Genomic DNA, 22,252 nt, shown 5'->3' with positions numbered 1-22,252 from the left:
CGTGTTTTGTGGCTGTGAAGTGTTTTTAATTTCGTGTTTTGTGGCTGTGAGGTGTTTTTAATTACGTGTTTCGTGGCTGTGAGGTGTTTTTAATTTCGTGTTTTGTGGCTGCGAGGTGTTTTTAATTTCGTGTTTTGTGGCTGTGAGGTGTTTTTAATTTCGTGTTTCGTGGCTGTAAGGTGCTTTTAATTTCGTGGCTGTGAGGTGTTTTTAATTTTGTGTTTCGTGGCTGTGAGGTGTTTTTAATTTCGTGTTTCGTGGCTGTGAAGTGTTTTTAATTTCGTGTTTCGTGGCTGTGAAGTGTTTTTAATTTCGTGTTTTGTGGCTGTGAGGTGTTTTTAATTATGTGTTTTGTGGCTGTGATGTGTTTTTAATTTCGTGGCTGTGAAGTGTTTTTAATTTCGTGGCTGTGAGGTGTTTTTAAATACGTGTTTTGTGGCTGTGAGGTGTTTTTAATTACGTGTTTCGTGGCTGTGAGGTGTTTTTAATTACGTGTTTTGTGGCTGTGATGTGTTTTTAATTACGTGTTTTGTGGCTGTGAAGTGTTTTTAATTTCGTGTTTCATGGCTGTGAGGTGTTTTAAATTTCATGTTTCGTGGCTGTGAATTTTTTTTAAATTTCGTGTTTTGTGGCTGTGAGGTGTTTTTAATTTCGTGTTTCGTGGCTGTGAAGTGTTTTTAATTTCGTGTTTTGTGGCTGTGAAGTGTTTTTAATTTCGTGTTTTGTGGCTGTGAGGTGTTTTTAATTACGTGTTTCGTGGCTGTGAGGTGTTTTTAATTACGTGTTTTGTGGCTGTGAGGTGTTTTTAATTACGTGTTTTGTGGCTGTGATGTGTTTTTAATTACGTGTTTTGTGGCTGTGAGGTGTTTTTAATTTCGTGGCTGTGAGGTGTTTTTAATTTCGTGTTTCGTGGCTGTGAAGTGTTTTTAATTTCGTGTTTTGTGGCTGTGAAGTGTTTTTAATTTCGTGTTTTGTGGCTGTGAGGTGTTTTTAATTACGTGTTTCGTGGCTGTGAGGTGTTTTTAATTTCGTGTTTTGTGGCTGCGAGGTGTTTTTAATTTCGTGTTTTGTGGCTGTGAGGTGTTTTTAATTTCGTGTTTCGTGGCTGTAAGGTGCTTTTAATTTCGTGGCTGTGAGGTGTTTTTAATTTTGTGTTTCGTGGCTGTGAGGTGTTTTTAATTTCGTGTTTCGTGGCTGTGAAGTGTTTTTAATTTCGTGTTTCGTGGCTGTGAAGTGTTTTTAATTTCGTGATTTGTGGCTGTGAGGTGTTTTTAATTATGTGTTTTGTGGCTGTGATGTGTTTTTAATTTCGTGGCTGTGAAGTGTTTTTAATTTCGTGGCTGTGAGGTGTTTTTAAATACGTGTTTTGTGGCTGTGAGGTGTTTTTAATTACGTGTTTCGTGGCTGTGAGGTGTTTTTAATTACGTGTTTCGTGGCTGTGAGGTGTTTTTAATTACGTGTTTTGTGGCTGTGATGTGTTTTTAATTTCGTGGCTGTGAAGTGTTTTTAATTTCGTGGCTGTGAGGTGTTTTTAAATACGTGTTTTGTGGCTGTGAGGTGTTTTTAATTACGTGTTTCGTGGCTGTGAGGTGTTTTTAATTATGTGTTTTGTGGCTGTGATGTGTTTTTAATTTCGTGGCTGCGAGGTGTTTTTAATTACGTGTTTCGTGGCTGTGATGTGTTTTTAATTTCGTGGCTGCGAGGTGTTTTTAATTACGTGTTTTGTGGCTGTGATGTGTTTTTAATTTCGTGGCTGCGAGGTGTTTTTAATTACGTGTTTCGTGGCTGTGAGGTGTTTTTAATTTCGTGGCTGTGAGGTGTTTTTAATTACGTTTTGTGGCTGTGATGTGTTTTTAATTTCGTGGCTGTGAAGTGTTTTTAATTACGTGTTTTGTGGCTGTGAGGTGTTTTTAATTTTGTGGCTGTGAGGTGTTTTTAATTACGTTTTGTGGCTGTGATGTGTTTTTAATTTCGTGGCTGTGAAGTGTTTTTAATTACGTGTTTTGTGGCTGTGAGGTGTTTTTAATTTTGTGGCTGTGATGTGTTTTTAATTTTGTGGCTGTGAGGTGTTTTTAATTACGTTTTGTGGCTGTGAGGTGTTTTTAATTTCGTGGCTGTGAAGTGTTTTTAATTTCGTGTTTCATGGCTGTGGGGTGTTTTTAATTTCGTGGCTGTGAAGTGTTTTTAATTTCGTGTTTTGTGGCTGTGATGTGTTTTTAATTACGTGTTTTGTGGCTGTGATGTGTTTTTAATTTCGTGGCTGTGAAGTGTTTTTAATTTCGTGTTTCATGGCTGTGGGGTGTTTTTAATTTCGTGGCTGTGAAGTGTTTTTAATTTCGTGTTTTGTGGCTGTGATGTGTTTTTAATTACGTGTTTTGTGGCTGTGATGTGTTTTTAATTTCGTGGCTGTGAGGTGTTTTTAATTATGTGTTTTGTGGCTGTGAAGTGTTTTTAATTTCGTGGCTGTGAGGTGTTTTTAAATACGTGTTTTGGGGCTGTGAGGTGTTTTTAATTACGTGTTTCGTGGCTGTGAGGTGTTTTTAATTACGTGTTTAGTGGCTGTGATGTGTTTTTAATTTCGTGGCTGTGAAGTGTTTTTAATTTCGTGGCTGTGAGGTGTTTTTAAATACGTGTTTTGTGGCTGTGAGGTGTTTTTAATTATGTGTTTCGTGGCTGTGAGGTGTTTTTAATTATGTGTTTTGTGGCTGTGATGTGTTTTTAATTTCGTGGCTGTGAAGTGTTTTTAATTTCGTGGCTGTGAGGTGTTTTTAAATACGTGTTTTGTGGCTGTGAGATGTTTTTAATTACGTGTTTCGTGGCTGTGAGGTGTTTTTAATTACGTGTTTTGTGGCTGTAAGGTGTTTTTAATTTCGTGGCTGTGAAGTGTTTTTAATTTCGTGTTTCGTGGCTGTGAGGTGTTTTTAATTACATGTTTTGTGGCTGTGATGTGTTTTTAATTTCGTGGCTGTGAAGTGTTTTTAATTTCGTGTTTTGTGGCTGTGAGGTCTTTTTAATTTCGTGTTTTGTGGCTGTGAAGTGTTTTTAATCATGTGTTTCGTGGCTGTGAGGTGTTTTTAATTACGTGTTTCGTGGCTGTGAGGTGTTTTTAATTACGTGTTTCGTGGCTGTGAGGTGTTTTTAATTACGTGTTTCGTGGCTGTGAGGTGTTTTTAATTTCGTGTTTCGTGGCTGTGAGGTGTTTTTAATTTCATGTTTCGTGGCTGTGAATTTATTTTTAATTTCGTGTTTTGTGTCTGTGAGGTGTTTTTAATTTCGTGGCTGTGAGGTGTTTTTAATTTCGTGGCTGTGAGGTGTTTTTAATTATGTGTTTTGTGGCTGTCATGTGTTTTTAATTTCGTGGCTGTGAGATGTTTTTAATTACATGTTTTGTGGCTGTGATGTGTTTTTAATTTCGTGGCTGCGAGCTGTTTTTAATTACGTGTTTCGTGGCTGTGAGGTGTTTTTAATTTCGTGGCTGTGAGGTGTTTTTAATTACGTTTTGTGGCTGTGATGTGTTTTTAATTTCGTGGCTGTGAGGTGTTTTTAATTACGTTTTGTGGCTGTGAGGTGTTTTTAATTTCGTGGCTGTGAAGTGTTTTTAATTACGTGTTTTGTGGCTGTGATGTGTTTTTAATTTTGTGGCTGTGAGGTGTTTTTAATTACGTTTTGTGGCTGTGAGGTGTTTTTAATTTCGTGGCTGTGAAGTGTTTTTAATTTCGTGTTTCGTGGCTGTGAGGTGTTTTTAATTTCGTGGCTGTGAGGTGTTTTTAATTTCGTGTTTCGTGGCTGTGAGGTGTTTTTAATTTCGTGGCTGTGAGGTGTTTTTAATTTCGTATTTCGTGGCTGTGAAGTGTTTTTTAATTTCGTGGCTGTGAGGTGTTTTTAATTACGTGTTTTGTGGCTGTGAGGTGTTTTTAATTACGTTTTGTGGCTGTGATGTGTTTTTAATTTCGTGGCTGTGAGGTGTTTTTAATTACGTTTTGTGGCTGTGATGTGTTTTTAATTTCGTGGCTGTGAGGTGTTTTTAATTACGTTTTGTGGCTGTGAGGTGTTTTTAATTTCGTGGCTGTGAAGTGTTTTTAATTTCGTGTTTCGTGGCTGTGAGGTGTTTTTAATTTCGTGGCTGTGAGGTGTTTTAAATTTCATGTTTCGTGGCTGTGAAGTGTTTTTTAATTTCGTGTTTTGTGGCTGTGAGGTGTTTTTAATTTAGTGTTTCGTGGCTGTGAAGTGTTTTTAATTTCGTGTTTCGTGGCTGTGAAGTGTTTTTTATTTCGTGTTTTGTGGCTGTGAGGTGTTTTTAATTTCGTGTTTCGTGGCTGTGAGGTGTTTTTACTTACGTGTTTTGTGGCTGTGATGTGTTTTTAATTTCGTGTTTTGTGGGTGTGATGTGTTTTTAATTTCATGGCTGTGAGGTGTTTTAAATTACGTGTTTTGTGGCTGTGAGGTGTTTTTAATTGCGTGTTTAGTGGCGGCGATGTGTTTTTAATTTCGTGGCTGTGAGGTGTTTTTAATTACGTTTTGTGGCTGTGATGTGTTTTTAATTTCGTGGCTGTGAGGTGTTTTTAATTACGTGTTTTGTGGCTGTGAGGTGTTTTTAATTACATGTTTCGTGGCTGTGAGGTGTTTTTAATTTCGTGTTTTGTGGCTGTGATGTGTTTTTAATTTCATGGCTGTGAGGTGTTTTTAATTACGTGTTTCGTGGCTGTGGGGTGTTTTTAATTATGTGTTTCGTGGCTGTGAGGTGTTATTAATTATGTGTTTTGTGGCTGTGATGTGTTTTTAATTTCGTGGCTGTGAAGTGTTTTTAATTTCGTGTTTTGTGGCTGTGAGGTCTTTTTAATTTCGTGTTTTGTGGCTGTGAAGTGTTTTTAATCATGTGTTTCGTGGCTGTGAGGTGTTTTTAATTTCGTGTTTCGTGGCTGTGAGGTGTTTTTAATTATGTGTTTCGTGGCTGTGAGGTGTTTTTAATTTCGTGTTTCGTGGCTGTGAGGTGTTTTTAATTTCATGTTTCGTGGCTGTGAATTTATTTTTAATTTCGTGTTTTGTGTCTGTGAGGTGTTTTTAATTTCGTGGCTGTGAGGTGTTTTTAATTTCGTGGCTGTGAGGTGTTTTTAATTATGTGTTTTGTGGCTGTGATGTGTTTTTAATTTCGTGGCTGTGAGGTGTTTTTAATTACATGTTTTGTGGCTGTGATGTGTTTTTAATTTCGTGGCTGCGAGGTGTTTTTAATTACGTGTTTCGTGGCTGTGAGGTGTTTTTAATTTCGTGGCTGTGAGGTGTTTTTAATTACGTTTTGTGGCTGTGATGTGTTTTCAATTTCGTGGCTGTGAGGTGTTTTTAATTACGTTTTGTGGCTGTGAGGTGTTTTTAATTTCGTGGCTGTGAAGTGTTTTTAATTTCGTGTTTCGTGGCTGTGAGGTGTTTTTAATTTCGTGGCTGTGAGGTGTTTTTAATTTCGTGTTTCGTGGCTGTGAGGTGTTTTTAATTTCGTGGCTGTGAGGTGTTTTTAATTTCGTGTTTCGTGGCTGTGAAGTGTTTTTTAATTTCGTGGCTGTGAGGTGTTTTTAATTACGTTTTGTGGCTGTGAGGTGTTTTTAATTTCGTGGCTGTGAGGTGTTTTTAATTACGTTTTGTGGCTGTGAGGTGTTTTTAATTTCGTGGCTGTGAGGTGTTTTAAATTTCATGTTTCGTGGCTGTGAAGTGTTTTTTAATTTCGTGTTTTGTGGCTGTGAGGTGTTTTTAATTTAGCGTTTCGTGGCTGTGAAGTGTTTTTAATTTCGTGTTTCGTGGCTGTGAAGTGTTTTTTATTTCGTGTTTTGTGGCTGTGAGGTGTTTTTAATTACGTGTTTCGTGGCTGTGAGGTGTTTTTACTTACGTGTTTTGTGGCTGTGATGTGTTTTTAATTTCGTGTTTTGTGGGTGTGATGTGTTTTAAATTATGTGTTTTGTGGCTGTGATGTGTTTTTAATTACGTGTTTCGTGGCTGTGAGGTGTTTTTACTTACGTGTTTTGTGGCTGTGATGTGTTTTTAATTTCGTGTTTTGTGGCTGTGAGGTGTTTTAAATTATGTGTTTTGTGGCTGTGATGTGTTTTTAATTTCATGGCTGTGAGGTGTTTTAAATTATGTGTTTTGTGGCTGTGATGTGTTTTTAATTTCGTGGCTGTGAGGTGTTTTTAATTACGTTTTGTGGCTGTGAGGTGTTTTTAATTTCGTGGCTGTGAAGTGTTTTTAATTTCGTGTTTCGTGGCTGTGAGGTGTTTTTAATTTCGTGGCTGTGAGGTGTTTTAAATTTCATGTTTCGTGGCTGTGAAGTGTTTTTTAATTTCGTGTTTTGTGGCTGTGAGGTGTTTTTAATTTAGTGTTTCGTGGCTGTGAAGTGTTTTTAATTTCGTGTTTCGTGGCTGTGAAGTGTTTTTTATTTCGTGTTTTGTGGCTGTGAGGTGTTTTTAATTACGTGTTTCGTGGCTGTGAGGTGTTTTTACTTACGTGTTTTGTGGCTGTGATGTGTTTTTAATTTCGTGTTTTGTGGGTGTGATGTGTTTTAAATTATGTGTTTTGTGGCTGTGAGGTGTTTTTAATTACGTGTTTCGTGGCTGTGAGGTGTTTTTACTTACGTGTTTTGTGGCTGTGATGTGTTTTTAATTTCGTGTTTTGTGGCTGTGAGGTGTTTTAAATTATGTGTTTTGTGGCTGTGATGTGTTTTTAATTTCATGGCTGTGAGGTGTTTTAAATTATGTGTTTTGTGGCTGTGATGTGTTTTTAATTTCATGGCTGTGAGGTGTTTTTAATTACGTTTTGTGGCTGTGATGTGTTTTTAATTTCGTGGCTGTGAGGTGTTTTTAATTACGTGTTTTGTGGCTGTGAGGTGTTTTTAATTACATGTTTCGTGGCTGTGAGGTGTTTTTAATTTCGTGTTTTGTGGCTGTGATGTGTTTTTAATTTCATGGCTGTAAGGTGTTTTTAATTACGTGTTTCGTGGCTGTGAGGTGTTTTTAATTTCGTGTTTTGTGGCTGTGATGTGTTTTTAATTTCGTGGCTGTGAGGTGTTTTTAATTACGTGTTTTGTGGCTGTGAGGTGTTTTTAATTACATGTTTCGTGGCTGTGAGGTGTTTTTAATTTCGTGTTTTGTGGCTGTGATGTGTTTTTAATTTCGTGGCTGTGAAGTGTTTTTAATTTCGTGTTTTGTGGCTGTGAGGTGTTTTTAATTACGTGTTTCGTGGCTGTGAGGTGTTTTAAATTTCGTGTTTCGTGGCTGTGAGGTGTTTTAAATTTCATGTTTCGTGGCTGTGAGGTGTTTTTAATTTCGTGGCTGTGAGGTGTTTTTAATTACGTGTTTCGTGGCTGTGAGGTGTTTTTAATTTCGTGTTTCGTGGCTGTGAGGTGTTTTTAATTTCGTGTTTCGTGGCTGTGAAGTGTTTTTACTTTCGTGTTTTGTGGCTGTGAGGTGTTTTTAATTACATGTTTTGTGGCTGTGAAGTGTTTTTAATTACGTGTTTTGTGGCTGTGAAGTGTTTTTAATTTCGTGTTTCATGGCTGTGAGGTGTTTTAAATTTCATGTTTCGTGGCTGTAAATTTTTTTTAAATTTCGTGTTTTGTGGCTGTGAGGTGTTTTTAATTTCGTGTTTCGTGGCTGTGAAGTGTTTTTAATTTCGTGTTTTGTGGCTGTGAAGTGTTTTTAATTTCGTGTTTTGTGGCTGTGAGGTGTTTTTAATTACGTGTTTCGTGGCTGTGAGGTGTTTTTAATTACGTGTTTTGTGGCTGTGAGGTGTTTTTAATTACGTGTTTTGTGGCTGTGATGTGTTTTTAATTACGTGTTTTGTGGCTGTGAGGTGTTTTTAATTTCGTGGCTGTGAGGTGTTTTTAATTTCGTGTTTCGTGGCTGTGAAGTGTTTTTAATTTCGTGTTTTGTGGCTGTGAAGTGTTTTTAATTTCGTGTTTTGTGGCTGTGAGGTGTTTTTAATTACGTGTTTCGTGGCTGTGAGGTGTTTTTAATTTCGTGTTTTGTGGCTGCGAGGTGTTTTTAATTTCGTGTTTTGTGGCTGTGAGGTGTTTTTAATTTCGTGTTTCGTGGCTGTAAGGTGCTTTTAATTTCGTGGCTGTGAGGTGTTTTTAATTTTGTGTTTCGTGGCTGTGAGGTGTTTTTAATTTCGTGTTTCGTGGCTGTGAAGTGTTTTTAATTTCGTGTTTCGTGGCTGTGAAGTGTTTTTAATTTCGTGTTTTGTGGCTGTGAGGTGTTTTTAATTATGTGTTTTGTGGCTGTGATGTGTTTTTAATTTCGTGGCTGTGAAGTGTTTTTAATTACGTGTTTTGTGGCTGTGAAGTGTTTTTAATTACGTGTTTTGTGGCTGTGAAGTGTTTTTAATTTCGTGTTTTGTGGCTGTGAGGTGTTTTTAATTACGTGTTTCGTGGCTGTGAGGTGTTTTTAATTTCGTGTTTTGTGGCTGCGAGGTGTTTTTAATTTCGTGTTTTGTGGCTGTGAGGTGTTTTTAATTTCGTGTTTCGTGGCTGTAAGGTGCTTTTAATTTCGTGGCTGTGAGGTGTTTTTAATTTTGTGTTTCGTGGCTGTGAGGTGTTTTTAATTTCGTGTTTCGTGGCTGTGAAGTGTTTTTAATTTCGTGTTTCGTGGCTGTGAAGTGTTTTTAATTTCGTGATTTGTGGCTGTGAGGTGTTTTTAATTATGTGTTTTGTGGCTGTGATGTGTTTTTAATTTCGTGGCTGTGAAGTGTTTTTAATTTCGTGGCTGTGAGGTGTTTTTAAATACGTGTTTTGTGGCTGTGAGGTGTTTTTAATTACGTGTTTCGTGGCTGTGAGGTGTTTTTAATTACGTGTTTCGTGGCTGTGAGGTGTTTTTAATTACGTGTTTTGTGGCTGTGATGTGTTTTTAATTTCGTGGCTGTGAAGTGTTTTTAATTTCGTGGCTGTGAGGTGTTTTTAAATACGTGTTTTGTGGCTGTGAGGTGTTTTTAATTACGTGTTTCGTGGCTGTGAGGTGTTTTTAATTATGTGTTTTGTGGCTGTGATGTGTTTTTAATTTCGTGGCTGTGAAGTGTTTTTAATTTCGTGGCTGTGAGGTGTTTTTAAGTACGTGTTTTGTGGCTGTGAGATGTTTTTAATTTCGTGTTTCGTGGCTGTGAGGTGTTTTTAATTATGTGTTTTGTGGCTGTAAGGTGTTTTTAATTTCGTGGCTGTGAAGTGTTTTTAATTTCGTGTTTCGTGGTTGTGAGGTGTTTTTAATTACATGTTTTGTGGCTGTGATGTGTTTTTCATTTCGTGGCTGTGAAGTGTTTTTAATTTCGTGTTTTGTGGCTGTGAAGTGTTTTTAATTATGTGTTTCGTGGCTGTGAGGTGTTTTTAATTTCGTGTTTCGTGGCTGTGAGGTGTTTTTAATTATGTGTTTCGTGGCTGTGAGGTGTTTTTAATTTCGTGTTTCGTGGCTGTGAGGTGTTTTTAATTTCATGTTTCGTGGCTGTGAATTTATTTTTAATTTCGTGTTTTGTGTCTGTGAGGTGTTTTTAATTTCGTGGCTTTGAGGTGTTTTTAATTTCGTGGCTGTGAGGTGTTTTTAATTACATGTTTTGTGGCTGTGATGTGTTTTTAATTTCGTGGCTGCGAGGTGTTTTTAATTACGTGTTTCATGGCTGTGAGGTGTTTTTAATTTCGTGGCTGTGAGGTGTTTTTAATTACGTTTTGTGGCTGTGATGTGTTTTTAATTTCGTGGCTGTGAGGTGTTTTTAATTACGTTTTGTGGCTGTGAGGTGTTTTTAATTTCGTGTCTGTGAAGTGTTTTTAATTACGTTTTGTGGCTGTGAAGTGTTTTTAATTTCGTGGCTGTGAGGTGTTTTTAATTTCGTGTTTCGTGGCTGTGAAGTGTTTTTTAATTTCGTGGCTGTGAGGTGTTTTTAATTACGTGTTTTGTGGCTGTGATGTGTTTTTAATTTCGTGGCTGTGAGGTGTTTTTAATTACGTTTTGTGGCTGTGATGTGTTTTTAATTTCGTGGCTGTGAGGTGTTTTTAATTACGTTTTGTGGCTGTGAGGTGTTTTTAATTTCGTGGCTGTGAAGTGGTTTTAATTTCGTGTTTCGTGGCTGTGAGGTGTTTTTAATTTCGTGGCTGTGAGGTGTTTTAAATTTCATGTTTCGTGGCTGTGAAGTGTTTTTTAATTTCGTGTTTTGTGGCTGTGAGGTGTTTTTAATTTAGTGTTTCGTGGCTGTGAAGTGTTTTTAATTTCGTGTTTCGTGGCTGTGAAGTGTTTTTTATTTAGTGTTTTGTGGCTGTGAGGTGTTTTTAATTACGTGTTTCGTGGCTGTGAGGTGTTTTTACTTACGTGTTTTGTGGCTGTGATGCGTTTTTAATTTCGTGTTTTGTGGGTGTGATGTGTTTTTAATTTCATGGCTGTGAGGTGTTTTAAATTATGTGTTTTGTGGCTGTGATGTGTTTTTAATTTCGTGGCTGTGAGGTGTTTTTAATTACGTTTTGTGGCTGTGATGTGTTTTTAATTTCGTGGCTGTGAGGTGTTTTTAATTACGTGTTTTGTGGCTGTGAGGTGTTTTTAATTACATGTTTCGTGGCTGTGAGGTGTTTTTAATTTCGTGTTTTGTGGCTGTGATGTGTTTTTAATTTCATGGCTGTGAGGTGTTTTTAATTACGTGTTTCGTGGCTGTGAGGTGTTTTTAATTTCGTGTTTTGTGGCTGTGATGTGTTTTTAATTTCGTGGCTGTGAAGTGTTTTTAATTTCGTGTTTTGTGGCTGTGATGTGTTTTTAATTTCGTGGCTGTGAAGTGTTTTTAATTTCGTGTTTTGTGGCTGTGAGGTGTTTTTAATTACGTGTTTCGTGGCTGTGAGGTGTTTTAAATTTCGTGTTTCGTGGCTGTGAGGTGTTTTAAATTTCATGTTTCGTGGCTGTGAGGTGTTTTTAATTTCGTGGCTGTGAGGTGTTTTTAATTACGTGTTTCGTGGCTGTGAGGTGTTTTTAATTTCGTGTTTCGTGGCTGTGAGGTGTTTTTAATTTCGTGTTTTGTGGCTGTGAAGTGTTTTTAATTACGTGTTTCGTGGCTGTGAGGTGTTTTAAATTTCATGTTTCGTGGCTGTGAATTTTTTTTAAATTTCGTGTTTTGTGGCTGTGAGGTGTTTTTAATTTCGTGTTTCGTGGCTGTGAAGTGTTTTTAATTTCGTGTTTTGTGGCTGTGAAGTGTTTTTAATTTCGTGTTTTGTGGCTGTGAGGTGTTTTTAATTATGTGTTTTGTGGCTGTGATGTGTTTTTAATTTCGTGGCTGTGAAGTGTTTTTAATTTCGTGGCTGTGAGGTGTTTTTAAATACGTGTTTTGTGGCTGTGAGGTGTTTTTAATTACGTGTTTCGTGGCTGTGAGGTGTTTTTAATTACGTGTTTTGTGGCTGTGATGTGTTTTTAATTTCGTGGCTGTGAAGTGTTTTTAATTTCGTGGCTGTGAGGTGTTTTTAAATACGTGTTTTGTGGCTGTGAGGTGTTTTTAATTACGTGTTTCGTGGCTGTGAGGTGTTTTTAATTATGTGTTTTGTGGCTGTGATGTGTTTTTAATTTCGTGGCTGTGAAGTGTTTTTAATTTCGTGGCTGTGAGGTGTTTTTAAATACGTGTTTTGTGGCTGTGAGATGTTTTTAATTTCGTGTTTCGTGGCTGTGAGGTGTTTTTAATTACGTGTTTTGTGGCTGTAAGGTGTTTTTAATTTCGTGGCTGTGAAGTGTTTTTAATTTCGTGTTTCGTGGTTGTGAGGTGTTTTTAATTACATGTTTTGTGGCTGTGATGTGTTTTTAATTTTGTGGCTGTGAAGTGTTTTTAATTTCGTGTTTTGTGGCTGTGAAGTGTTTTTAATTATGTGTTTCGTGGCTGTGAGGTGTTTTTAATTTCGTGTTTCGTGGCTGTGAGGTGTTTTTAATTATGTGTTTCGTGGCTGTGAGGTGTTTTTAATTTCGTGTTTCGTGGCTGTGAGGTGTTTTTAATTTCATGTTTCGTGGCTGTGAATTTATTTTTAATTTCGTGTTTTGTGTCTGTGAGGTGTTTTTAATTTCGTGTCTGTGAGGTGTTTTTAATTTCGTGGCTGTGAGGTGTTTTTAATTATGTGTTTTGTGGCTGTGATGTGTTTTTAATTTCGTGGCTGTGAGGTGTTTTTAATTACATGTTTTGTGGCTGTGATGTGTTTTTAATTTCGTGGCTGCGAGGTGTTTTTAATTACGTGTTTCGTGGCTGTGAGGTGTTTTTAATTTCGTGGCTGTGAGGTGTTTTTAATTACCTTTTGTGGCTGTGATGTGTTTTTAATTTCGTGGCTGTGAGGTGTTTTTAATTACGTTTTGTGGCTGTGAGGTGTTTTTAATTTCGTGGCTGTGAAGTGTTTTTAATTACGTGTTTTGTGGCTGTGATGTGTTTTTAATTTTGTGGCTGTGAGGTGTTTTTAATTACGTTTTGTGGCTGTGAAGTGTTTTTAATTTCGTGGCTGTGAAGTGTTTTTAATTTCGTGTTTCGTGGCTGTGAGGTGTTTTTAATTTCGTGGCTGTGAGGTGTTTTTAATTACGTGTTTTGTGGCTGTGAGGTGTTTTTAATTACATGTTTCGTGGCTGTGAGGTGTTTTTAATTTCGTGTTTTGTGGCTGTGATGTGTTTTTAATTTCATGGCTGTGAGGTGTTTTTAATTACGTGTTTCGTGGCTGTGAGGTGTTTTTAATTTCGTGTTTTGTGGCTGTGATGTGTTTTTAATTTCGTGGCTGTGAAGTGTTTTTAATTTCGTGTTTTGTGGCTGTGATGTGTTTTTAATTTCGTGGCTGTGAAGTGTTTTTAATTTCGTGTTTTGTGGCTGTGAGGTGTTTTAAATTTCGTGTTTCGTGGCTGTGAGGTGTTTTAAATTTCATGTTTCGTGGCTGTGAGGTGTTTTTAATTTCGTGGCTGTGAGGTGTTTTTAATTACGTGTTTCGTGGCTGTGAGGTGTTTTTAATTTCGTGTTTCGTGGCTGTGAGGTGTTTTTAATTTCGTGCTTTGTGGCTGTGAAGTGTTTTTAATTACGTGTTTCGTGGCTGTGAGGTGTTTTAAATTTCATGTTTCGTGGCTGTGAATTTTTTTTAAATTTCGTGTTTTGTGGCTGTGAGGTGTTTTTAATTTCGTGTTTCGTGGCTGTGAAGTGTTTTTAATTTCGTGTTTTGTGGCTGTGAAGTGTTTTTAATTTCGTGTTTTGTGGCTAAGAGGTGTTTTTAATTACGTGTTTCGTGGCTGTGAGGTGTTTTTAATTACGTGTTTTGTGGCTGTGAGGTGTTTTTAATTACGTGTTTTGTGGCTGTGATGTGTTTTTAATTACGTGTTTTGTGGCTGTGAGGTGTTTTTAATTTCGTGGCTGTGAGGTGTTTTTAATTTCGTGTTTCGTGGCTGTGAAGTGTTTTTAATTTCGTGTTTTGTGGCTGTGAAGTGTTTTTAATTTCGTGTTTTGTGGCTGTGAGGTGTTTTTAATTACGTGTTTCGTGGCTGTGAGGTGTTTTTAATTTCGTGTTTTGTGGCTGCGAGGTGTTTTTAATTTCGTGTTTTGTGGCTGTGAGGTGTTTTTAATTTCGTGTTTCGTGGCTGTAAGGTGCTTTTAATTTCGTGGCTGTGAGGTGTTTTTAATTTTGTGTTTCGTGGCTGTGAGGTGTTTTTTATTTCGTGTTTCGTGGCTGTGAAGTGTTTTTAATTTCGTGTTTCGTGGCTGTGAAGTGTTTTTAATTTCGTGTTTTGTGGCTGTGAGGTGTTTTTAATTATGTGTTTTGTGGCTGTGATGTGTTTTTAATTTCGTGGCTGTGAAGTGTTTTTAATTTCGTGGCTGTGAGGTGTTTTTAAATACGTGTTTTGTGGCTGTGAGGTGTTTTTAATTACGTGTTTCGTGGCTGTGAGGTGTTTTTAATTACGTGTTTTGTGGCTGTGATGTGTTTTTAATTTCGTGGCTGTGAAGTGTTTTTAATTTCGTGGCTGTGAGGTGTTTTTAAATACGTGTTTTGTGGCTGTGAGGTGTTTTTAATTACGTGTTTCGTGGCTGTGAGGTGTTTTTAATTATGTGTTTTGTGGCTGTGATGTGTTTTTAATTTCGTGGCTGTGAAGTGTTTTTAATTTCGTGGCTGTGAGGTGTTTTTAAATACGTGTTTTGTGGCTGTGAGATGTTTTTAATTTCGTGTTTCGTGGCTGTGAGGTGTTTTTAATTACGTGTTTTGTGGCTGTAAGGTGTTTTTAATTTCGTGGCTGTGAAGTGTTTTTATTTTCGTGTTTCGTGGTTGTGAGGTATTTTTAATTACATGTTTTGTGGCTGTGATGTGTTTTTAATTTCGTGGCTGTGAAGTGTTTTTAATTTCGTGTTTTGTGGCTGTGAAGTGTTTTTAATTATGTGTTTCGTGGCTGTGAGGTGTTTTTAATTTCGTGTTTCGTGGCTGTGAGGTGTTTTTAATTATGTGTTTCGTGGCTGTGAGGTGTTTTTAATTTCGTGTTTCGTGGCTGTGAGGTGTTTTTAATTTCATGTTTCGTGGCTGTGAATTTATTTTTAATTTCGTGTTTTGTGTCTGTGAGGTGTTTTTAATTTCGTGGCTGTGAGGTGTTTTTAATTTCGTGGCTGTGAGGTGTTTTTAATTATGTGTTTTGTGGCTGTGATGTGTTTTTAATTTCGTGGCTGTGAGGTGTTTTTAATTACATGTTTTGTGGCTGTGATGTGTTTTTAATTTCGTGGCTGCGAGGTGTTTTTAATTACGTGTTTCGTGGCTGTGAGGTGTTTTTAATTTCGTGGCTGTGAGGTGTTTTTAATTACGTTTTGTGGCTGTGATGTGTTTTTAATTTCGTGGCTGTGAGGTGTTTTTAATTACGTTTTGTGGCTGTGAGGTGTTTTTAATTTCGTGGCTGTGAAGTGTTTTTAATTACGTGTTTTGTGGCTGTGATGTGTTTTTAATTTTGTGGCTGTGAGGTGTTTTTAATTACGTTTTGTGGCTGTGAAGTGTTTTTAATTTCGTGGCTGTGAAGTGTTTTTAATTTCGTGTTTCGTGGCTGTGAGGTGTTTTTAATTTCGTGGCTGTGAGGTGTTTTTAATTTCGTGTTTCGTGGCTGTGAAGTGTTTTTTAATTTCGTGGCTGTGAGGTGTTTTTAATTTCGTGTTTCGTGGCTGTGATGTGTTTTTAATTTCGTGGCTGTGAGGTGTTTTTAATTACGTTTTGTGGCTGTGATGTGTTTTTAATTTCGTGGCTGTGAGGTGTTTTTAATTACGTTTTGTGGCTGTGATGTGTTTTTAATTTCGTGGCTGTGAGGTGTTTTTAATTACGTTTTGTGGCTGTGAGGTGTTTTTAATTTCGTGGCTGTGAAGTGTTTTAAATTTCATGTTTCGTGGCTGTGATGTGTTTTTAATTTCGTGGCTGTGAAGTGTTTTTAATTTCGTGTTTCGTGGCTGTGATGTGTTTTTAATTTCGTGGCTGTGAAGTGTTTTTAATTTCGTGTTTCGTGGCTGTGATGTGTTTTTAATTTCGTGGCTGTGAGGTGTTTTTAATTACGTTTTGTGGCTGTGATGTGTTTTTAATTTCGTGGCTGTGAGGTGTTTTTAATTACGTTTTGTGGCTGTGAGGTGTTTTTAATTTCGTGGCTGTGAGGTGTTTTTAATTACGTTTTGTGGCTGTGAGGTGTTTTTAATTTCGTGGCTGTGAAGTGGTTTTAATTTCGTGTTTCGTGGCTGTGAAGTGTTTTTAATTTCGTGTTTCGTGGCTGTGAAGTGTTTTTAATTTCGTGTTTTGTGGCTGTGAGGTGTTTTTAAGTACGTGTTTTGTGGCTGTGAGGTGTTTTTAATTACGTGTTTCGTGGCTGTGAGGTGTTTTTAATTACGTGTTTTGTGGCTGTGATGTGTTTTTAATTACGTGTTTTGTGGCTGTGAGGTGTTTTTAATTACGTGTTTTGTGGCTGTGAGGTGTTTTTAATTACGTGTTTTGTGGCTGTGATGTGTTTTTAATTACGTGTTTTGTGGCTGTGAGGTGTTTTTAATTACGTGTTTTGTGGCTGTGAGGTGTTTTTAATTACGTGTTTTGTGGCTGTGATGTGTTTTTAATTACGTGTTTCGTGGCTGTGAGGTGTTTTTAATTACGTGTTTTGTGGCTGTGATGTGTTTTTAATTTCGTGGCTGTGAAGTGTTTTTAATTTCGTGTTTTGTGGCTGTGATGTGTTTTTAATTTCGTGTTTCGTGGCTGTGATGTGTTTTTAATTTTGTGTTTCGTGGCTGTGAGGTGTTTTTAATTACGTGTTTTGTGGCTGTGATGTGTTTTTAATTATGTGTTTCGTGGCTGTGAGGTGTTTTTAATTTCGTGTTTTGTGGCTGTGATGTGTTTTTAATTATGTGTTTCGTGGCTGTGAGGTGTTTTTAATTTCATGTTTCGTGGCTGTGAATTTTTATTTTATTTCGTGTTTTGTGTCTGTGAGGTGTTTTTAATCTTCTATATATTCTATATATGTATGTATATATGTATGTATATATATATATATATATATATATATATATATATATATATATATATATATATATATATACATATATATATATATATATGTATATATATGTATATATATATATACATATATATATATATATATATATATATATATATATATATATATATATATATATATATATATATATCTGTGCAGTGCAGCGGGGCTAACCCCCGCTCTTGCAGGGAAAATGGCCTTAAAATGCCTGTTGTTGTTGTTATTGTCTCTCTGTGCAGTGTCTGTCTTGTGTTGTCTTGTCTTGTGTTGTCACTGAACTACTCCCTCAAACTTTTGTGAAATCGTACTATTCCAACTTGACCCACGGCGGGAGTACGCGCTCTACTGAGTGGCGTTCTAGTTGGTGGTTGAATTCAATGATCAAGTCTGCAAAACCTCTTGAAATTTAAAGTGAATCAGATGAAAATTGAGGATTTTAGAAATTAACCTAAGTTGTTGACCTTTGGCCTTTGCTGACCTTTTGACACATGTTGACCTAAATAATTATTGGTGATTGAATTCAATGATCAAGTCTGCAAATCCTCTTGAAATTTAAAGTGAATCAGATGAAAATTGAGGATTTTAGAAATTAACCTAAGTTGTTGACCTTTGGCCTATGCTGACCTTTTGACACATGTTGACCTAAATAATTATTGGTGATTGAATTCAATGATCAAGTCTGCAAATCCTCTTGAAATTTTAAGTGAATCAGATGAAAATTGAGGATTTTAGAAATTAACCTATGTTGTTGACCTTTGGCCTATACTGACCTTTTGGCGCATGTTGACATAAATAATTATTGGTGGTTGAATTCAATGATCAAGTCAAGTCGGTCAAAGATCAAGTCTGCAAATCCTCTTCAAATTTCAAGTCAATGGGATGAAAATTGACGATTGTAAAGATTTGGCCTTTGTTGACCTTTTCATCTTTAGACCTCAAAATAATTGGTGGTTAAATTCAGTGACCGGATATGCAAATCCTCTTCAAATTGCAAGTCAATCGGTGAAAAATTAGGATTTTAGAAATTTGACAAAGTTTTTGCCCTTTGGTCTATGTTGACCTTTTGACCTCAAAATCAATAGGCTTCTTCCTTATGGTCAAATCTATCATTCAGTGAGGTTTCGTAAAGATCGGTTTAAAATTGTGACCTGTAGGCGACTGACAAACAGATAGACAGACAGACAGACAGACAGGGTTGAAAACAACCTCCACTGTCGACCTTTTATTGGTGGTGGAGGTAGTAATGTCAACAAGTAACTTCGCAATGATGGAATTATTAAACAAAGCTGATGGAATGACGTCGCTCATTCTCATTTCACTTAAATGATACACTTTTGTTTGGGTTAAATAAACGAGTTTCCTTTCAAGAAACGTCAACACAGGAAGAGGCCATTAGACCTATCAAGTCGGCGCAATGGTTGCCAACCTATGGCTGTTTGTTCGTGCGCTAGCATTTAAAAAATAAAGTCTGTGGTATGACTCGGTCGAGATTCGAACCACCGACTTTTCCGGACTCGGAGAAGGTGCTCTAACCCGGACTCGGAGAAGGTGCTCTAACTACTCTGGACTCGGAGAAGGTGCTCTAACTAGTACACCACCGGGGCTGGTTAAGATAAATAAAAATAACTAGAACGGCACTCAGTAGTGAGCATACCTCCACCTGGTTGGCCATAATCACTCAATTGTGAAGAATCACTTTAAAAATTATACTAGCTGTATCCGGATCCGGATGTTCACAAATATTGAATCGATTCGTCCTTGTCCCACACACAACCTGTCCAACAAGTTTCGTCCAAATCCATCAATAACTTTTTGAGATATCCTGCTATGTATCGTTTTGGCCCGATCTCCCAATGGTGAAGAATCACTTTAAAAAATTAAATAATTCTCATATCCGAATCCATATTCAGATCTTAACCAAAATGGAATCGATTCGTCCTTGTCCCACACCTAACCTCTCCACCAGGTTTCGTCCAAATCCATCAATAACTTTTTGAGATATCCTGCTATGTATCGTTTTTGGCTCTATCCCCCGATGGTGAAGAATCGCTTAAAAAATTAAATAATTCTCATATCCAAATCCATATTCAGATGTTCACCAAAATGGAATCTATCTCTCCTTGTCAGACACCAAATCGGTCCACCAGGTTTCGTCCAAATCCATCCACAACTTTTTGAGATATCCTGCTATGTATCGTTTTTGGCCCAATCTTCTAATGGGGAAGAATCACTTTAAAAATTATACTAGGCGGATCCGAATCCGGATCTTCACCAAAATCGAATCATTTCGTCCTTGTCACATACGCTACATCTCTGTCAAATTTCGTCCGCATCCCTCCACAACTTTTTGAGATATTTTGTTCACGGACAAACGGACAGACAAACACAGGGGTGAAAACCCACCTCCATCCACCTTTGGTTGCGGAGGTATTAAAAATTACAAAAATAAATACTGCCATTCCAAAAAACCTACAGATAAGCAAATACACGAGCCTACCTTCTGCAGCAGCATCCACGAATTGAAAGCGAACGTTTGAACACGCACAACGTTATGTATGTATATCTGCGCATGTTTTCAGGCGAATCATATGCGTCTCGCCCGAGGCTGAAGAGTCATCTTACGTTGTCTGCAAAACGTTCTATTGTGCGTAACGTTTGTTTTCTGCATAATCGTGGCCAAATTGAAAGCTGAATCACACACACGCCAGTTGACGGTATTTTATTTAATGCGTCAACGCTTCTTTTGTTGTTCTAATTTGTTAGGACAACTGATGTTTTGTGGACGCTGAAAAGGGTAGAAGTTTTGAGTCTGAAACTTCCATCTTTCTCCCACATCTGCATTGGAAACTTTGTCCGTCTCCCACTCTAGAAATACAGGTGGGGTGATGGCTGAATCGTGTCGCTTTGCCTGGCTGTGCACGACCTGGACTTGCCTTCCTTCATGAATTAGAATGCATTAATGAACTAGAATGTGTTAATGAACTAGAATGCTTTGTGCATATTGAGACAAAATTGCATCAATGAAGGTAAACATGAAAAAAAATCAAAATATGATCCCCATGGCTAATCGATCATAAGTATGAAGTTTCGCATCCGTCAGTTAAGCGGTTCTGATGAAACGATTATCTTTTGGCGGGATTATCTTTTCGTGTGCGTGGGAAGGTTCGAAGCCTTATCTGATCGGGAAGACACGGGGTTAATCCGAACCCACAGAACAAAGAAACAAAACAAGACACAAAAGTAAAATTCCAAAAATATATATTTATTTACAGTAATGTAAAAGTCAACGAAAGGTGAGGTAAACTAAAATTCCTAATTGAGACGTCTCCACTTGCAGACTCACAACGACATGACAGGGGAAAAGATAAAATAAAAGAAAGTGTGTTTGTGTGGTGCGTTGTCCGGTATTCAGCCTGGCATCCCCAAACGACCCTCGAAAGCCTGGTCGTCATACAAGTCTCGAGTCACCGTGCGGGAAAACACGTGTTGGCGCGAAGTCGCACCCACAGCCAGCTGCCGGTGCGAGGCAAGCAGGCAAGAGCGCCTCCCTTGGTCTGCACGATCTTTCCACATTCCACCAAAGCTCTGAACTCGCTCCACCAGCGAACACGGCACGAAGTGCAGCCATTCTCTAGCGCGACCACGACAAAGAGAAAGAGCGAGCGAAGCGACCGTCCCTAACTCAAAGCCAGGACCAGGACAAGAGTAAAAGGCAAACACAGCCATTCTCTTCTAAAGCCAGCACAAAAGAGAGAGAATGCGACCACCTCCAACGAACGCCAGGACCAGAAGAGACCAAGATGGCGAGACGGTGACTTTTTCCTTCAGCTCTCAAATGTTCAACGCTGACATCACAATCGGTCCAATCACCAACCTCTGTTCATCACTCCATGGCTTCTTAACCAGTCACAAAGCTTGGGGTGTGGCCTCACCATCACGAGTCGTGGGGGGTGGGGGGGGGGGCGAAGTCTAATCTCTGTTCAGGAATGTTCAGATGACGTCGGGGTTTACTTGTCGATTGGCAAATGCTATTTGTGTCAGACCTGGCGGCATGGTTGGCTCATGGAGCACATCGCCTAGCCGGCTGAGTTTTATAAGAACATTAGGGAAAAATCACAGGGAGGCAATACATACTGGGGATCATTAACCATATGCCCGATAATTAATGAGCACAAAACCACCCTCCTTATGGCAACATGCAAACACTCTTAACCTGAACATTTTCCCTGCTTATGTACATTGAGATGGCTTCTTCTACTTCGCGTCACACGGTCCATACTAAAACCTACACATTCCTGACTTTACTAGGGTATGTCTTCACCAATCCCCACAGATGTAACAATATATTGTTGCGGATATGGGATTTGGCCTCCATCCATATCCGCTTGTAAATATTCCCCTATTTCCCCAATACTCCCCAACTATCCCCAATCCCCCATTCCCTAGTCCCATTGTCTGTAAACAACACTCTGTAGAACCGACCTTCCCCTTTTTCCCCCATTAAATGTCGTGCCCAGGTTCACCGCATCTCACGTAGACAACTATAGGACCTCTTGCTAGTTATTCTTAGTCTATGTCAGTTAAGGACTCGTTTCCATTAATTCTGACTCTTCGTTGCACCAGAATGTGATTGTATGGCACCAGTAGTGAGTTTAGGACCTCCCCATACCTCCTCCCATCTTCCTCATGAAACTACAACAACAACAACAACTACAACAACAGCGCGCGGGGAGTGTGCGTCCTCACTCCGGCTTGGTTAGCCGCCATTGCCCATGTGCTCCGACGGGGTTACCACGAAGGGGCTGACTGTCAGCCCCTCGTCAAGGGCGGAGCCCGGTAACCCCCCGCACCCAATAAGAAGCGGCGGGCCGATTCCATCTGGGGCGGAGCTAACGAGCCGAGGGCGTGTCACTCCCCGCTGGATATACGCAGCCACTTACCGGAGGTGACGTGAGATGCGCCCCCAGCTTGAGGAAAAACAGACGCCACCTCCAGCGCGACGATACCTCCCTGCATCTTTTGGACCGCGCTATCCTGTCCCTGAGCCAAGGTGCACCTTGTGCTGTCCATCGACTACCTGCCCTTCCTTGCCATCAATCCCTGTGTGAGTCAGTCTTGTCCCGTTTATCTGTGGTCTGTCGGGAATAAGATAAGTGTGTCTAAGTGCCTACCTTCCTATGCTGTACCTCTTGTCCTTGTAATATAAACGTTCCGCATACAAATATTATAACCTCCTCCGGAGGTCTTGAGAACTGTACCCCTGGTGTCGTGTCATTTAATCCAGCCGTTGTGTCCTTTCCTTAATTGATCTAGCGTAGCGCGACTCGGCCAACGTTCGAGTATAATCGGGTAAACTGTGCAGACGCGGTCATACCAAACCGCTCGGTAAACTAACATCCAAAACCGCGTCTGTAACATTTGGTGTCGGGAAGTGGGATTCGATCCGGAGCGCGTTTCACGCGCTCGAAATTATAACAACGAAATTTAATTGTGTTTTACAAAAAAAAATAAAAACCCGAATTTTGAAAGTCGCGCTATGGCAGACCAAGACGGCTGGGTTCCGGTAGAAGAGAGTGAGGCAGGGTCGATCCAGGACCAAATTGAGGGACAAGAGGAGAGTGAAGCAGTGAGGGTAGCAGATTCGCAAAATAGCGTCGTCGCGCACGAGGTTACGGGCGCGCGAAATGGCGCCTCGCACATGGCCACGGCGCCCACGCCCGCGACCGTAGTAGCGCCGCTGGTAGATTTGGACCTTTTTTTCA

General features: G+C 38.7%; 1 protein-coding gene across 1 annotated transcript in view; it reads right to left on the bottom strand.

Annotated features, from left to right (window-relative positions):
- Nucleotides 1–19,040, bottom strand: part of LOC137431800 (uncharacterized) — a 134,737-nt gene extending 115,697 nt beyond the window's left edge. The window contains exon 1 of the mRNA XM_068123515.2: nucleotides 18,988–19,040. Coding sequence (XP_067979616.2) covers nucleotides 18,988–19,002 — 15 coding nt within the window. The 5' untranslated portion in view covers nucleotides 19,003–19,040. The remainder of the gene's footprint in view (nucleotides 1–18,987) is intronic.
- Nucleotides 19,041–22,252: the final 3,212 nt, after the last annotated feature.

The sequence above is a fragment of the Myxine glutinosa genome, chromosome 7, assembly GCF_964187855.1.
Source record: "Myxine glutinosa chromosome 7, kmMyxGlut1.1, whole genome shotgun sequence".
Lineage (NCBI taxonomy): Eukaryota > Metazoa > Chordata > Myxini > Myxiniformes > Myxinidae > Myxine > Myxine glutinosa.
The sequence above is the reverse complement of the archived record's forward strand: the minus strand, read 5'-3'. Positions and strand labels throughout refer to the sequence as shown.